Here is a 13,000-nt window from a genome sequence, read left to right as displayed (position 1 = left end):
ACAGTGGTAAAGAAGGTGAAATACCTAGGGGTTTATTTGACATCTAAGAATTTGAACTTGTATAAAGACAATTATGAAAAATGTTGGTCGGAAATTAAAAAAGATTTAGAAATATGGTCAAATTTGAAATTGTCAATGTTAGGCCGAATTGCAGTTATTAAGATGAATGTATTGCCCAGAATGCTATTTTTGTTCCAAACATTACAAATTCTTGACAAGATAGACTGTTTCAAGAGGTGGCAGAAGGATATTTCGAAATTCGTCTGGCAGGGCAAAAAGCCCAGAATAAAATTTAAAATACTGACGGATGCAAAAGAAAGAGGGGGGTTTGCCCTGCCGGACTTAAAACTGTATTATGAAGCAGCAGCGTTTTGCTGGCTGAAAGAATGGATGCTCCTCGAGAATACAGATATCTTGGACTTAGAAGGTTTTAATAATACATTTGGTTGGCATGCATATTTATGGTATGATAAAATTAAGGTGCATAAGGCCTTCAAAAATCATATTGTCAGAAAAGCATTATATAATGTTTGGATAAGATATAAAGATTTGTTGGAAAGTAAAACCCCTAGATGGTTGTCACCTTTGGAGGCTACGGCGTTGAAAAAGCTTAATATGGAAGCCGAATGGCTAAAGTATTGGGAAATTTTGGAACAAGATGGAGATAAGTTGAAGTTAATGCCTGGGAGCACAGGAGGAACTGCCTCTGGCCACTAGCATCTGCCACCCAAGGCAGTTGCCTCACTCTACCTAGTGGTAGAGCCGGCCCTGCATCCAACAACAACAGAGCGAAATTTTTAAAGTCTAAATAAACAGCTGTTTAGAGCCAAACTAGATGTAGTGTTCAATGTACAGATGCAATTAATATGTTGTTGTTGTTGTTTAGTCGTTTAGTCGTGTCCGACTCTTCACGACCCCATGGACCAGAGCACGCCAGGCACTTCTGTCTTCCACTGCCTCCCGCAGTTTGGTCAAATTCATGCTGGTAGCCTCGAGAACACTATCCAACCATCTCATCCTCTGTCGTCCCCTTCTCCTTGTGCCCTAAATCTTTCCCAACATCAGGGTCCTTTCCAGGGAGTCTTCTCTTCTCATGAGGTGGCCAAAGTATTGGAGCCTCAGCTTCACGATCTGTCCTTCCAGTGAGCACTCAGGGCTGATTTCCTTAAGAATGGATAGGTTTGATCTTCTTGCAGTCAAGAGTCTCCTCCAGCACCATAATTCAAAAGCATCAATTCTTCGGCGATCAGCCTTATATACATGTATTTTATAACGTTAATGAACAGCATCCATGGGGACGGGGTGGGGGCTGGTCTCCCCCCCGTTAACCCTCCCCCCTCCTTTGTCCTGCTGACCCTCCCACCCAAGCCGCTATCTGCATTGGGAAGGAAGCTCCTCCTCTGGTTCTGCTTGCGTGTCCACTCATCTTATGTTCTTAAGTTCTCAATGCAAATATCATTCTTTAACTGATAGCTTATCTCTTTACATTATCTAGAAATCTACCACTCTGTATTGGTATTGGAATCCCTCTGGTCACAGTTTGTTATGTTCTGATCAATATATCCTATTTCACGGTTATGACAACAACAGAACTTCTGCAGTCTCCAGCTGTTGCTGTGGTGAGTCCAAGTGGGAAAATGTGTTGTTTTTCACCTCTGTACAAGAGGCAGAACAAGATCGGAAGTGGTTTAAGTTACACAAGGGAAAACTTGCTTCTCTAAAAAGTTGTGCAAGCTTTTTATTAAGTATCTTTTTCATTACTGCTGTATCTTCATGTGCCCAGTTGGTTGACCTCTAGGTTTTAAAGATGTGCATTATTTCAATTCCTTCCATCACAGACATATGGAGATAGGGTTCTTTATCCTGCTTCCTGGATAGTCCCTCTCTTTGTGGCTTTTTCTGCCATCGGGTCAGCCAATGGGACTTGCTTTACTGCTAGCAGGTAAAACAAAACTTTCTGATGTGGAATTCCAGTGCGCTGCAAGTTAAAGTTGACTTATGCGCCCCCAGCCCCGAATCCAGATTGCAAGACTTCTGCATTTATATGTACCTGGAGTTAAGAGCATCACGATTGTAAACAGGCAGATGCCCAGGTGACACTTAAAAGCAGGTCATATTGCAGACAGCTGCCCCAATCATCTGCTAATTAGAAGTACATGTGCCTCTGAATTAGTTTTCCTCTGAATTAATCCAATCATTTTTAAGGAACTCGTGGTGGAAGCTGCCCCAGCATTATGTGAATAAATAATTCAATATGTTAGTGATACATTGTGTGAAGGAGTACTTCATAGTCATTCTGAATGGGTCCCATGTCTGCACCATCCTCTCATTAAAAGTAACCTGGGGGCACTCGGGAGACAGGGGCACATTGACATTTCCAAGCTACTAAACTTTGCTGAGTTGTTGGAAGGTGGTGCAAGGAAAGGTGGTATAGAGGGGGAAAGCAGCTTAAATTTAACATCACACCTGCACATTCACTCACATTTATTGGAAGCACAGTAGTGATGTACTATATATGTCAGATGGGGAAAATCCCATATCTTGTTATTCACAGTGCATGTGGCAGTTGTGCTGATCTCATTCCATTTCCCAGATTCTTATGCTTTTAACATTGGACTTAATCAGAATCTTGTTTTTTCTCAAACCACAACCGTTGCAACTAGTTCCTCATACACTATCCATAGGCCCGTATTACTTCATAACATGGTAAACACAGATTCTGCAATGCTCTCTGAATGCATCACCAAAAATATGAAAAGCGCAGGTGTCTTGTCATCCTTTGCTCTCAGTCAGCCCATCACAATGGCTTCTCTAATGAGAATGATTTACCTTCTCAGGCTTCCTTACGTAGCCGGTCGTGAAGGACATGTGTTAAAGGTGCTCTCTTACATCAACATCAAGCGCTTAACTCCAGTGCCTGCTATTATCTTTTATGTAAGTATGATTTCTGAAGTGTCAGAAAAACATCATAAGACCCCTGCTGGATCAGACCAAAGGCCTGTCTAGTCCAGCATTGTTCTCTGTTATTGGAAGCAGGGCTTAGCCGTCACGACTAGTAGTCAATGCTGCTTTTATCCTCCATTTATTTGTCTAATATCCAACTGGTCCACGTTGGCAGCCATCACAACTCCCATGAGTTCAAATTCCGTGTGACTGCACACGGCTTTCCCATCTGTATGCAAAAGGGTCTTTATGAAAATGGAGGCCTTGTATTATAATGAAGCAACCATGCAGTAGGGCTGCAAATTTAAAGTCACTGGAGAGACTAAGCAAGCATGTCTGAATTACGGTAGTTTTCCAACAGTGTTATCATAGCCACAATTAGTATTGGCCATTCTATTAAAAGGCCTCTAAACCCAACACGGGACGCGGGTGGCGCTGTGGGTTAAAGCCTCAGCGCCTAGGACTTGCCGATTGAAAGGTCGGCGGTTTGAATCCCCGCGGCGGGGTGCGCTCCCGTCGCTCGGTCCCAGCGCCTGCCAACCTAGCAGTTCGAAAGCACCCTCGGGTGCAAGTAGATAAATAGGGACCGCTTACTAGCAGGAAGGTAAACGGCGTTCCGTGTGCTGCGCTGGCTCGCCAGATGCAGCTTGTCACGCTGGCCACGTGACCCGGAAGTGTCTGCGGACAGCGCTGGCTCCTGGCCTATAGAGTGAGATGAGCGCACAACCCTAGAGTCTGTCAAGACTGGCCCGTACGGGCAGGGGTACCTTTACCTTTAAACCCAACACTGAAATCTGCAGGGTTTTTTTAAAAAAATGCCTTCTCCATAATGCATATCTTCTCCTTTCAGGGTGCAATAGCTATGCTTTACATAATTCCCGGAGACATCAACACCCTCATCAATTACTTTAGCTTTACGGTTTGGATATTCTATGGTCTAACTGTGCTGGGACTCATTGTCATGCGCTTTACAAGAAAAGATCTTGAAAGGCCTATCCGTGTAAGTAGCCCACCACAAGATATTCTCATCAGTGTTCAGGATGGTTTGGCAGTTCCTCTTGTGTTGCTCCTTTTGTTACTGCTGGAGTTGGGGGAGAAATTAGGTTAACATGAGAGCTGCCTCTAGGTTAGATTATTGCAATGCACTCTATGTAGTGCCGTTTTGAAGAGCATTCAGAAACTGCACTTAGTGCAGAATTCAGGGGCCAGAATTGACTGGGAGTAGGCGGTCTGATCCTAGAACGCTGATCCTGGTTCAAGTGCATAGGATGTGTTAGCTCCCTGGCCCAATTCAAAGTGCTGCTCTTGACATATAAAGTCTTACACTGCCCATGACATCAATACTTCAAGAAAGGTACCCCTGCCCATACGGGCCAGTCGCTCATCTCGCTCAAGAGGCCGGGAGCCGGCGCCGTCCGGAGACACTTCCGGGTCACGTGGCCAGCGTGACGAAGCTGCACTGGCAAGCCAGCACCAGTGCCGCACACGGAAATGCCGTTTAACTTCTGACTATAAAGCGGTACCTATTTATCTACTTGCACTTGGAGGTGCTTTCGAACTGCTAGGTGGGCAGGAGCTGGGACCGAACGACGGGAGCTCACCCCGCCACGGGGATTCGAACCGCCGTCCTTACGATCAGCAAGTCCTAGGCACTGAGGTTTTACCCACCGCGCCACCCGCGTCCCTTAATACTTCAATACTTAATACCTAATCATCTGAGGGCCTTTTTGTGTGCCCCCTTCAATAAACAGCAACATGAGAACACGCCTTTTCAGTGGTGGTTCCCCAATTGTGGAATGGTCTTTTTAGAGAGAGATGCACCTGGCACCATCATTATCAACTTTCAGGCACTTTGGCAAAGATGTTTCTTTCCCCAGGCATTTGGCTCTTAACTGGAGTGTCAGGATATGGTGATATCCAATCCTTGTGTAGGATGGGATAGGATTTGTCCTTTTTATGTGATTGCAAGATGTCAATTACCTTTTGGGTGTGTTTTAAATTTTGTATCATGTATGTTTTCATAACTTTAACTCACTCTGAGACATTTTTGTAGCAAGCGCCGAATACATCCAATAAATAAATAATGCCCAATTCACACTTCCCCAAACGGTATGAAAACTGAAATACAGCTGTCCTTTAAATAGGCCCTGTGTGCGCCCATGATAATCAGCATTTTTAAAAATCCCGCTTCCAGCCCCAAACAGCCTAGGATGACTTGGGTATCATGCAGAAGCCAATTAAGATGTGGAATGCCTGGACTGTGGCAAGACTTGCCAAAACCACCAGATCCTCTCTTGGCCTGGCAAGTAACATTTGTATGCTGTTTCTGATGCAACAGCCAAGTTGTTAAAATGGAGTGCATTAGACTCTTGAGCCAGAATATTACTTGGCCTTCCTAGGTCGTTCCAATCTGGGATTCCTCAACACACACAATTACATTCCCAACCCCTCCGCTCTGTCTTGCAGGTCCCTCTTATCATCCCCATCCTTGTGCTGTTTGTTTCCATTGTGCTGGTCCTGGCACCCATCATCACTGCACCCGAGCTGCCATATCTGTATTGCGTTCTGTTTATTATCAGTGGACTTGTCTTTTATATACTTTTCATCCACTTCAAATTCAGCTGGGCTCAAAAAATCTCAAGTGAGTATATGGTTGATTTCCATCCCAGGGGAAGAGGTGTTTGTGATGAAATAATCTGGGTGTGGCTCTTTAACTCTGATTCAAAGGGAAAGAGCTTCTTAAAGAGGAACAGTGGGGTGCATGAGATACAATAAAGAGGAAATAATGGGAATAGAGGAGGCTCATAGAGCCGGAATGGGGTATGTGGTCTCCTCAGATCACTTGAGTTGCTAGAGATTACATACTCAATGCATGCTTCTGCGCACTTGCCACTTGCCCTTTGCAGGCACGTGGGTGCTAGTGTTTCCAGTTACAAAAACATTCCAGTTGGAATGTCCCACTTTCCTTCAGGGTAGACAATTTTTAAGCCTCCCTATATTTTAAAGAGTTTTAGACATTCCTGTGCCTGCTTCTTCCTAACTACTAGCCATCTTTTCTTTAAAGATTGAAACTTGATGGTAGTTTGACATACACAGGAAATAGATCCTTTTGACTGTGGCAACTGGTCTTTTGAGTGGACTCTGACACTTAGCAAAGGTTACAGCTCATTATGTCCTGGAAACCATTTGAAATGTGATCCGAGATGCCCTCACTTTCTGGAATATTCTCAAGACCCATGTTAATTTGGCTATAGGAAAAGTAAAGCCCATAATTTGGCTTGTGGAATCAACACGGAGGCTTCTAAGTGGTTAAGTGCAAAAGGGGAAATGATCTAGGAAAAGAAATGGTACTAACAGTGCAATTGCCATTTCTAAAGGCTTCTGACCTCAACAACTTCTGCGTTTCAGAGCCCATCACTATGCACCTTCAGATGCTTCTGGAAGTAGTTCCACCAGAAGACGTTCCTGAATAACATTGAATTTTTCCATCATTAAAAAGGCTAGATCCTGGAAATGGTTCAGCAGGTATGATACACCATGTCCACAACTATAAGTCTCAATTCTGAGGATAAGAGACATTTGTGAGACAGTGTGTCCTGAAAAAGACACTGTTCTGTTCTTTTCCCCTGTAAAATGCATTCATTTTTGTAACACATTGAATTCAGGGATTTGTAACATCTTAAGAAAATATCTGAATGGGGGGAAAGACCTGAGGATTTGTAGGCCATGGACTTGATTTCAGGTATGGAATTTCCACATTATTTTCTCAGCAAGCTGAAAGGACAGAACATACAGTATTACAGTGCCATCTACCAGCAAACAACCATGGAAGCGCAAAGATGAAATCTCACATATTAAATGTCTTACAGATTTATAAAGAGCAGAAACCCAAATGAAATGACAGGAGAACATATGAGAGGGAGAAAGACATGTGATCCAAACTATGGTTACCAGACGTCCCCGGCTCCACCAATCTGTCCCCGGGCAGAATCCGCCCCTGTAATGTCCCCTGATTTAATGTAATGTCCCCGGATTAATCATATGCCTGGGGACTTCCGGTGATGGAACATGGTGGGCGCATGCAGGTTCAGTGGCAGCCTCAGCAAAACCCCGCTACACCCTGGCTTGTGAGGAGACCCTCCCCAGAGCCCGAAGCAGTCATCTGGTACAACTCCCTCCTCGGGAGCCCGAAGTGCAGTGGGGCTTTGCTGCAACTCTCCTGCCTAACAGCTGACGCAGGAAAAGAATCCTCCCTCTCTGTCAGCTCTGCAAACAGCTGCTCCTCCTGCTTGCTTGCTTGCTTGAGCTGGGTCTCTCCTGCTTGCTCAAGAGGAAGAAGCACTTTTTCATGCCTTTAAAGCCCCCTTTGCTGCATTCTGCCTGCTTGTGAGCTGAGCTACCAAGCCGGCAGAAAGCAGGATGCTGCCTTGAGCCTTCCCTGACAGAGGTTGTTGCTTCAAAGTTAGGCTGGATCCAAGAAGCTACATCTTTGATCTGGCTACCACCATTCCTCTTACCATTGGTTTGGGGTCAGGATTCCACAATATGTTGGTTTGGGATGTGCAAGCTAGGTTTTCCATGCTGTGCTCAGCTGTTGTCTCATTCCTGAGACAGCAGGCAAGTAAGTGGAAATAATCTCAAAGGGGTCAAAGTCAGGACTCATATACTGAGCAGGTGGTGATCTTGGAACAGACATGTTTGTTGCTTTTCAAAATTACTTTTGTGAAAGATTTGCAGGAAAACCAAAGATGTAGCATTTTATACTGCTGCAAACATGGGATGAACTGCTGGTAAATGGAACACTAGACGTTCTTTCCCTACCTTCCTCTGGCCTTCTCTAGATTCCTTGTGCACTCTGAAAAGTCAAAGTTCCAGCATTACTATTTTGTGACTTGTTGCAAATGCCTTTGGTATATTTTTATTATATTTTCTATTAAATTAATAAATATTGTCTAAAAACTCCAGAGACATAAAGGCTGGTTTTAAGAGTGTTCTTTATTGCTTTTCTAACAGGCATAAATAACTTTTCCCATAACTATTCATATGAAATGCCTAGTACTTAAACCATCACCAATCACTATATTATTCTTTCCATTAGAACTCACTGTATGAGGGTTCTGAGAAACTGCAGGGCTGTGTTGCCCCTGGTGCTATGCTAAAAGTCAAACAAAATTTTACATGGCAGATGAAACCACTAGTTTCTTAATTTTCAAAATAAAAGCAGCAGGAAGGTTCCACATTGGATAGGTGGACTGGCAGGGAAGCATAAACAGGAGGAGCTTGTTTCCCCCTCCCATTCAAATTTCTTTCCTGACATCCTGCTTTTACCTACAGAAGATACATATTTGTTGCAAAAAAATGCCAGAGACAAAGGGGTTAAACAGCCCTTCCCTGCAATTTCTTTGACACAGTTTGTATAAATGAAAATCAGTCTTGAAGGTTGCAAAGGCCAAACTCTTGGAAAAACACTGGCAGTGCAGCCCTATGCACATTTAGCTGGAAGCAGGTCCTACTTGAGTTCAGCTCCCGAATAAGGCTGCAATCCTCTATCTGCTTACCTGGGAGTATGCCCCATTGAACTCAGTGGAACTTTTTTCTACTACATGCATAGGATTATGGCCTTAAGAAGGGTTTATCACAACATCCAACTTTAAGCCAAATACTTCTGATCTAATTGCATATATGATATACAGAGATGTCCAACTGTTATAATGTCATTTGGGTCAATTATGTGAAACACTGAAAGCTCAACAATTGCTGCCATATTCATTTTATAGAGTAAACTGTTGTTGCACTGTACAGTTACACATTTGACAATGTGGAGTGGGAATATTTAACTGGAAAAAGTAGGGGCATTTAGAAATTAGGACGCAGGCACCAGAGGGCATGTTAGAACCATTGCAACTAATACCTGCAGCTTCCAGAGAGACTATCAATTCAGTGACAGAATGCTGCTCCTCGTTGGAGGATATAGACTATAGCATCTTAAAAGCTACTATTTATCCAATACTGTCAACAGAGCAATTATTTTGTTAAGCATACTGCCTTGTGATCTTCAGATGAAGGGCAGCATATAAATTTAATAATAAGTACATCAAACGGACTATCATATATAATTATGCCTGTGCATCTGACATCAGACAGTCATTTGGGATTCCTTCACTTTACTTTTTGTTGTTATACTGCTATGCCAACAGGTAGGGAAAGCTGTATTTATTGTAGCAGTACTTTATGATAATTTTTAGTTCTTCTGATTAAGTGGCTCTACCTGCCCCTCACAGCTCCTGGATCCAGATATACCCTTTGATTCTAAGGCCATCTCTAATTCTTCCTACACATACCCACAGCTCTTTGTGCCAACATAATAACGTACAGAAACAGAGCAATTGAACAAAGTGTCTAGTAACTAACCATTTTGAATATTGATGTTCAAGGGAGTGCTATAATTTAACTTTTATTATCTACCATATTAGATCACATATTAGATCAGGAAAAATTAGCATCAGCTGTGTTGGTCCAAACAATTCCACACAAAACAAACCGATCAAATGATCAAAGAACTAGAAATAGTTTTCTAATCAAGTACTTTAACCTTTCGAATTAGTTCTCATATTCTGAAAACAAAAATATTTTCTGCACAGATCAGTCAGCATCTTATAGTTTTACACCTTAAGGTACAGCTAACAAAGGGTACATTTAGTACATCACCAGTATTAAACTGGTTTTGATGGCTACATTTTCTTAAAGAAATTAGGATCAGAACTAAATATTATGCTAGATTGAACACCTGTCTCTAGCAGTACAACAGACTGTTTCTACTCTTAACTCCTTTTGTCTAAATATCTAAATAATTTATTTTGTGAGGAAAAGGCCAGAAGCTGTGCTTTTTTTTTGAAACAGGCTCCGAGAATAGCCAGAGAGAGAGAGAGAGAGAGAGAGAGAGAGAGAGAGAGAGAGGATTTTCACCTCCCTCCATTGGTTTCATGGTTAGGTACTTAGCAAAAATCACCACAACTCTTCTACTCAGAGCAAATGTACCATGAATTAAAACTCACTGAAATCAATTGTACATGTGATCAGTCTATGGCAGTTAAGTCGAAGAGCAAACATCCCACCCTCCCACCATGACAACCCTCTTCAAAATCATGGTCAAAATTTAGAATTTTCCTTTTCCTTTTCCTTTTCCTGATGTTCAAAAAGCTAAAATGCTTTCATTATGGAAATGCCACCCAAGCTGCGGGTTCTCATGTGACAGCCGAGTTCTTAATCCCCATTTCCAAACCAGAATTAACAGGTGGACAAATCACTCTCGGTGTCACTGTCATCCGAGGAGTCCTCCTCCTCTTCCTCCTCTGTATAAACCAGGTGCACTTTCTTGGGACCTGTGCCTGCTTAAGAAAAAAGCACATTATATATAGATCTAGAAAAGTTAATTTCCAGCATTCTAGTAGAGTTTAACATGCCCCTTTGAAGAGAGGGTCTTGCTTGGTTCTTAATGGCCCTGGGTGCTATAGGACAAGCAATACTGGCTGCCAACTGGTGGCTGGTTTTAGGGTGTGAATGTAGGGTGTGGGGGAGGGGGAGGGTTCACCTTTTCCTCCCCAGATGAAATCCTGACAAAAAATGGTCTCCCTCCCCCACAAGGCTATGACTCTTTAACACCAATGGGTGTTTTTTAAAAAGGAAAAGCCTTACAGGAGATGGTGATGTTTGTGTGTGTGTGTGTGTGTGTGTGTGTGCGCGTAAAATGCAGATCAGAAGTCAAATAATTGAGAATGGGTATAAGAGATATTATCTCTAACGCTTTCATTCTAGTAGCTTATGAAAAGGATTGAAAAAAGAGCAAACACTTTGTTTCTTAAAAAACAACAAATAAACAAACCAATAAACCAATAAACCAATAAACCAGACATGGTAGCTGTTCACTATGCATTTAGTGCAACCCAGTGTCAGCACCCCAGTGATCTCCTGCCCTAGAGAGTGCACAGAGACACATCCGCCCTCCAGACATCCCTGTGAACCACAGGCTCTCTTTCCACATTTCCTGTCCACCAGAACAAGAGTCATCAGACATATCACTCCAGCTAAAAGGAGGATGCTGACTGCCTACGATGCTAGCCCAGGAAGGCTCCTCCTTGCAGCCAGCTCTGATTCTCCCCTCCACAGAGTATGCAACAGATCTGTAGCAGGCACTTCCCTCATCAGTATCAGGGACAGAAATGTTTAAACTAGTTGCTATCATGACAAAGAAAGAGAAGGATCCAAGTTCTGTGAAAATCCTGCTGCTTTGAAGCAGTGTGTGTGTGTGTGTGTGTGTGAGAGAGAGAGAGAGAGAGAGAGAGAGAGAGAGAGAGAGAGAGAGAGGGAGGGACTCCTCTCACTGAAGGGGACCCAAGCAAGAAGTAATCTGCAGTCCTATCTCTGAAACAAATGAAAAGAGTGGCCCACTCTATGACTGAAGAGGCATGTATACACAAAATGCAATTAGTGGCTTACCAGCAGAAAAGGGACTTCTTTCTTCAGAGTAATCCAAGTAATCAAAATCAAAGGAGACGTGGGGATTCTGTTGGAAGGAACATTTCAGAATACATCAGTCTACCATGCCAATATTTTAAGATCCATAAGCCACTTTTGAATGTCCAACCTACTTTGTCCTTCAGCAAGCTGCACCAAGGTTCAGCCTTCTCTTTTGCAAGGGTAATGACAGGTTCGCCATTCTTAAGGTCACAAGCTGATTTTTCTTTGATGATATTTTTCTGCAGCTCCATATCAGCCAAATAAAATCTGTCTTCTACAGAAGCACTGACAGTATTTTAAAATATTAGTTTGAAAACAGAAACAAATCATTTTTTAAATCCTTTTTGGTAAAATATTTCCTATCTACCTGAAAATGATCCTCTGGGAGAAAAACTTGCAGTCGTAGCTGGTAATATTTTGTAATTTTACCTTCAGAACAACAACATCCTGCTTTTCAAACCATTTTATTGATGGATAGAAGCTAAAAAAATGAAAAAAACAGTGGTTAAAATGGATTTGATTTTTAAATACAAATTCCTACATAGGAATTTCCAATATCCTGGGAGTAATTCAGTTAACAAGCCATGTAATGCTACTGCTCGATTCCACAACATATAGTAAAAAGGTTTGATAATGCCAAAAGTGACAGCCAATAAAGGCACATCCTCTTCAGAAGCAGCCTACCTCCGATTAGCAGATGCCTGGGAAAGCTGAGGATGGCTTTCTCCATTGGGCCCTTCTTGTGAGCTTCTCGGGAGCGTCTGGTTAACTGCTGTGGTTGGACTCAACCCCCATGTGGAAAAGAATATCAACATTACAAGAGGAAAAAAAGCAAATCGGACAGAAGAGCTTGAATAAGTATATTGGTGGGGGTGGGGTGATGGAGCTCCATTAAGAGCCTTCCCTCACGGCAATGCTCTGCAATGGAAATATGGCTGAAGCTGGTTTTTCATACATACCCTTGTCCCACAAAACAAAAAACTGTAACAGACCATACAGATCCCTAACTTTTCTCATATATACAGGCTGGGCAATTGGTTCACACACAGTGGGTGCTCTTTCCTAGAGCGTGCAGGAGGACTCCAGAAAACAGTTCCATGTTTTTATTGCAAATGTTTCCTGCCAAGACCCAAGGCAGTTTTCCACTTAAAAATACTACCCCCGTAATATTCTTAAGAGGGTCCCTTATCCAGTCTTCAGAGTGTATCTGGAAGCGGGGAGGCAGGAAAAGGTCCTCCTTTCCTTCCACTCTGCAGTGTTAAGCTGAAATCTTAGGCGCAGTACTGTGCCCAGAGCTCAGAAACTACTTGCGCTAATGAAATTCTGTGTTGCAAAATGTGCCTAGAACAATGGGAGTTTTGAACACTTTCTAGACAAGGTCAGGAAAAGAGCTAGAGGGGCAGTACTTTGGACCTGCCCAGGACTCAAGTTTCAACTCACCTGTTCCTATCTCTTGGGGGGGGGGGACATTAACCCACTGCTTTCTAGAGTCCTTCTGCATGCCTCCAGAGAACCAGCTATCAGCACTCAGGCCTTCATA

General features: G+C 42.9%; 2 protein-coding genes across 17 annotated transcripts in view; one reads left to right on the top strand and one right to left on the bottom strand.

The window, feature by feature from the left end:
- The window catches only part of LOC308483094 (b(0,+)-type amino acid transporter 1-like), a 27,035-nt gene extending 16,700 nt beyond the window's left edge, over positions 1-10,335 (top strand). For all 8 annotated transcript variants that reach the window (XM_081016671.1, XM_081016672.1, XM_081016673.1 and 5 more), the window contains 6 exons: positions 1,496-1,619; positions 1,839-1,942; positions 2,838-2,934; positions 3,794-3,943; positions 5,410-5,584; positions 6,352-10,335. In XM_081016671.1, coding sequence (XP_080872797.1) covers positions 1,496-1,619; positions 1,839-1,942; positions 2,838-2,934; positions 3,794-3,943; positions 5,410-5,584; positions 6,352-6,416 — 715 coding nt within the window. In that variant the 3' untranslated portion in view covers positions 6,417-10,335. The remainder of the gene's footprint in view (positions 1-1,495; positions 1,620-1,838; positions 1,943-2,837; positions 2,935-3,793; positions 3,944-5,409; positions 5,585-6,351) is intronic.
- TDRD12 (tudor domain containing 12) overlaps positions 1-13,000 on the bottom strand; it is an 84,120-nt gene that overhangs the window by 27,416 nt on the left and 43,704 nt on the right. For 6 of the 9 annotated variants that reach the window (XM_081016640.1, XM_081016636.1, XM_081016637.1 and 3 more), the window contains exons 29-33: positions 12,145-12,243; positions 11,828-11,941; positions 11,592-11,745; positions 11,440-11,506; positions 7,921-10,334 (exon numbers count right to left, since the gene is read on the bottom strand). In XM_081016640.1, the coding sequence (XP_080872766.1) occupies positions 10,231-10,334; positions 11,440-11,506; positions 11,592-11,745; positions 11,828-11,941; positions 12,145-12,243 (538 nt within the window). In that variant the 3' untranslated portion in view covers positions 7,921-10,230. Of the gene's footprint in view, positions 1-7,920; positions 10,335-11,439; positions 11,507-11,591; positions 11,746-11,827; positions 11,942-12,144; positions 12,244-13,000 lie in introns of those variants that run through there. The other 3 variants (XR_013989584.1, XM_081016643.1, XM_081016642.1) reach the window with 2 other exon arrangements.

This window comes from Podarcis pityusensis (genome assembly GCF_964106645.2).
Source record: "Podarcis pityusensis genome assembly, chromosome: 8".
In the NCBI taxonomy this organism is placed as follows: domain Eukaryota; kingdom Metazoa; phylum Chordata; class Lepidosauria; order Squamata; family Lacertidae; genus Podarcis; species Podarcis pityusensis.
The sequence above is the reverse complement of the archived record's forward strand: the minus strand, read 5'-3'. Positions and strand labels throughout refer to the sequence as shown.